Genomic DNA, 3,998 nt, shown 5'->3' with positions numbered 1-3,998 from the left:
TTTTCCAGAGTGGTTCCAGTTTCCAGAAAAGGTTTCACCATCTCATCAGTCACTGGAAAGTTTGGGGGAAGTTTGGAGCAGCGCTTGATCACATTGGGGTTGGTTCCATTCAAAAACTGGTATCCAAAAAAGTCATCTTCCTTCCAGTGCTCTGAAACGTACTCTGGAATAATAAAAGTTGGAAACCAAACAGCATAATTCTGATTCTTTAAAATACATTTCTGGATAAAATAAATAAAAAAGGGATGTAAATATTTAGTAAGGCTTCAACCACCTAACATCTTTGTCTTTTTGAACTGGAAGATATTTTTTATGTCTTCAATTTGTTTCCATTTTTTACCAGGTTCAGTCAGTCCCTTCATTGCCAGTTCAAGAGTTCTGAAGAATAGAGCACAAAGCAGAAATCGGTGAACACATACCAACTTCAAGGTATTAGGAGCACAAGTAAGGGGCAACCTGGAATAATTGACTCACATCATTCTTTGTGTGTGCTCATATTCTTCTGATTTGGACAAGGAGAAACGAACTTCTGCAAAAAGCTCAAATACATCTTTGAAATGACTGATGTGCGGCAACCCATCATTAATGATCTTCCATCTATTGAGAAAAAAAAAAGTTGAACATTTGCTCAGATGGTGTAATTCTAGAGAAACTTGATTGGAAACTTACTGGTAAGAGCCCTTTTTAAACCTCAATTCTGTTTTTCTGTGGTTAAGCAGCATAGGATGTTCCTCTTCCATAAACTTTACTCCTTAGACACACAACACACATATCCCATGGTGAAGATGAAGATACCGAATAATCAGCCTGGCAAAACCTGCAGAGTATCAGCATCAATGATGTGCAGACTGCATTTTAAAACTCAGACCTTTTCCTCCTCTGAGCTCCACAAATTCACCCCTGGAAAGCCATCTATAACAAGGGAAAAGAATTTCTTCTTCCTCTGGAGTCGTCACTTCTATTTTGGAGCAGTACCACTCGTCTTCTGGGAAGATCAGAAAGGGATCCTTCTCAACCTTGACGAGCAGAAGTTTCCCCAGAGATGAGCTAGTTTTGACTTTGTATGCACCAGTCTGAAAGTTATCACACAAAAATATGAAAGTCAACGTGCCGTCCTACATATCCATATCAGAGTGATGAATGTTTAACAAGTGTATCCATGTTCAATATTCTTGAGACTAAATGCATTCAGTTTTACATTGAGTGCCAACCTCATTTGTTTCTTTTTTTTAATGTTTAAATACACAGCAGCTTGCCTTTCCGGTTATAAAGTCGATCCCCACATTGTTCAACTCTGTGCGCTCACTCTGCCCATCTGTCCCAATCAAGATGATGTAGATGTGATCTATTGTGCCTGAATGCTTCATGGTACCCGTTGTCACCTTGACCTTGTATTCAGCCATAGTCTGAATACACACTGCAGCAGGAGAAAAATCAAGACATTATTTCAATTGGCGAAAACAAAACAAAAAAAAAAAACAAGTTGCTACATGGCCAACCTGTCATTATTGCACAAAGTTACAGCTGCATCTTTAAGCTACAGCACACAAAAAGTTCATTTCAAGTTGTCAACATAAGGCTGATGTCAACAATTAAATTGACTTTCATTTACCTTACCAGTGACAGGATAACCAACTGACAAAGTTAGCAGACAGCTAGAGCAAACTGTGAGGGGTGAAAGAAGCCAGATCGCTGAATGGAAGCAGGTGGAGGTGATGTCCAATAAAAAGAAGAAAATGGCAATTATGAAAACTGAAACAGGTGTGCTGTTAATTAGTGACCACCAGCAGGTTAGATTAGTGGTTGAAGGCAGAGTGAAGTGTGAAAGCACTTTGCTCAGAAAATGTGAATATGACATGAGACCTCCAAAAACCTCAATGAAATGACCAAAATATATTTTGAATGTCAGTCAGACTCTTTGACAGTCTCCCATTAAGTTCACTTTTGCTCAAACACTGACTAATGGTGTGATCTGACACTGTACTTTGACCTTGGAGTTCACCTTTAATTTCTTTGGAGGTTGTTCTGAGTTTTTTTGGTTACTATTAATATTATCCCAGAAAGGTTGGCTACATTACCATGGACCTTTTGAATATGTGTAACAAGCAGAAGATGGTCCAATAGCGTTTACCTTTAACCTGCTTGTCTGTAATTGTCTATCTATGCAGGGACAACCCTTTTCTTTGCTTCATGTGATCATTTTCTGTTGTATATTCTGTTGTATAAAAAGTTGTATATTGACACAAACTAGCAATTTAGCAAAGAATGGGTTCTCTGGAGAACCTTTTATTTTAAGCATCTATTTTGTTCATTTCAGTCAGTATGGCCTGCAGATTAAATCAGATAGTCTTACAGCACCTTATTCCCCTGTAGAAATAAAATATTTGTGAATTTGAATTTCCGTATAAAAAAACATTTAAAAGATATTTTAGTCATTTCATTGAGGTTTTTGCAGGTCTCATGTCATATTCACATTTTCTGAGCAAAGTGTTTTCACACTTCACTTTGCCTTAAACTACTAATCTAACCTGATGATTAGAGGAAGAAATTGCAGCAAGAAATTCAAAACTGGAAATGCCCTACACATATCTGAACCCTGATGTGGTAGAAAACAGTGTGACCATTTAGGGATTGTTTTCATCATGTTTAAAAAAAATACAATCAAATAAAGGAATGTGTGAAAGGCTTTGCATTGTTCTATTTTGACCTCTGTCAATTCCCCAAGACACGGGTCTCTACAGTGCTTTTTGAAAAGTATCTTATTTGCTGTGTGCAGTATGTTAATGACATAAACATAATGCAGTCAAACAGCTGTTTTACTTCAAGCAAAACATTGAATTTGCTGTAAAATTCCTAGCAAGGGTGAAAAGCAATCTAAAAGTTTACTCAAAGTAGATGAGGTGAATGACATGAGTCATGAGCCTGTACATTACAACTAAATGTACCAAAGAGCTTGTGTAAGAACAATTGGCTTTTATTTTGAAAAATTACAGTAATTGGAAGGTATATTCAGGATTTGTGTGCAGACATTGTTGATGGCCCACTTTTTGATCAAAAAGAGCTAAATGGCTACGCCACAGAAATTACTTGAAATAAAGTAATGAAAATCAGTTTTTGTGGTTCAACAGAATTTAAACTACTAGAGCCATGGGGCAAAGTTGTGGTACCTGTAAATTTGTTGCACAACCAGAGGCAAACCCTGGAACTTCTGTACCTACCCAGGTGTTTTTGGCCTGCTCTACTGTATGTGGGCAAAATGCTCCAATTGGCTCAGGTTTAAAGGGTGTTTTCCCCAGATGCACAAATGTTAAGTAGGATTCTGATGAGGGCTCACAGGCCAGTTGAGAACAGCCCCAGATCCAGACGAGTTTAATAGGGGCAGCATCCACTTATTTTTGGGAGGCAAAATGAATACGTAGCTGAACATCAGTAGCCTACGGGCTACTTGTTAACGAGCTAAATGTGGTGTATTATTAGCTAGCCATCTGTTAGCTAACAATACCTGTGTCCAACAGCTTTACTGAACTCAGTTTGGGGGAAAAACTGTGCAACGTTCTTTGCGTTTTGCTGCCATGACTCAAACACACCTGCGCAGCTCCGCACAGCAGCTGCAGGTCTCCGTAGCTGCCGCATAGGTGTAAACCCAGCGCGAGCGTCTCAGCGTTCATGATGCGTTTGAAGGCAGCTCGGATTAACGGTTTTAACGGATTAAACAGTTTAAACTGCTGAAAAAGTGACAGAGGACACACATGGGAAGTGCGGAAACCCATACTGTATCAAATTGATATAGGAATAACAGAGTTGGCCATTCCAAGGCAAAAAACAACTTCCAGTCCAGGGCGGGCAATGCCCCTCAATGCCCGCCAGGCCCCAGTTCAGTAAAGCTGTTGGATACGTTATGTTAGCCAACAGAACTAGCTAATAATACAGCACTTTAAGCTTGTTAACAAGTAGCCTGTAGGCTACTGACATCTATATTCAGCAACATAGATTCATTT

At 39.0% G+C, this 3,998-nt stretch overlaps 1 protein-coding gene across 7 annotated transcripts in view; it reads right to left on the bottom strand.

The window, feature by feature from the left end:
* The window catches only part of LOC106959115 (arachidonate 12-lipoxygenase, 12R-type-like), an 11,856-nt gene extending 10,127 nt beyond the window's left edge, over positions 1-1,729 (bottom strand). The window contains exons 1-5 of one of the 7 annotated variants that reach the window (XM_015051458.1): positions 1,618-1,729; positions 1,257-1,417; positions 869-1,073; positions 670-751; positions 475-597 (exon numbers count right to left, since the gene is read on the bottom strand). In XM_015051458.1, coding sequence (XP_014906944.1) covers positions 475-597; positions 670-751; positions 869-1,073; positions 1,257-1,403 — 557 coding nt within the window. In that variant the 5' untranslated portion in view covers positions 1,404-1,417; positions 1,618-1,729. Of the gene's footprint in view, positions 1-474; positions 598-669; positions 752-868; positions 1,074-1,256; positions 1,418-1,612 lie in introns of all 7 variants that reach the window. The other 6 variants (XM_015051462.1, XM_015051456.1, XM_015051459.1 and 3 more) reach the window with 6 other exon arrangements.
* Between the last annotated feature and the right edge of the window lie 2,269 nt (positions 1,730-3,998).

This window comes from Poecilia latipinna, unplaced genomic scaffold, assembly GCF_001443285.1.
Source record: "Poecilia latipinna isolate Pla-1442-1.1 unplaced genomic scaffold, P_latipinna-1.0 Scaffold1045, whole genome shotgun sequence".
In the NCBI taxonomy this organism is placed as follows: Eukaryota; Metazoa; Chordata; class Actinopteri; order Cyprinodontiformes; family Poeciliidae; genus Poecilia; species Poecilia latipinna.
The sequence above is the reverse complement of the archived record's forward strand: the minus strand, read 5'-3'. Positions and strand labels throughout refer to the sequence as shown.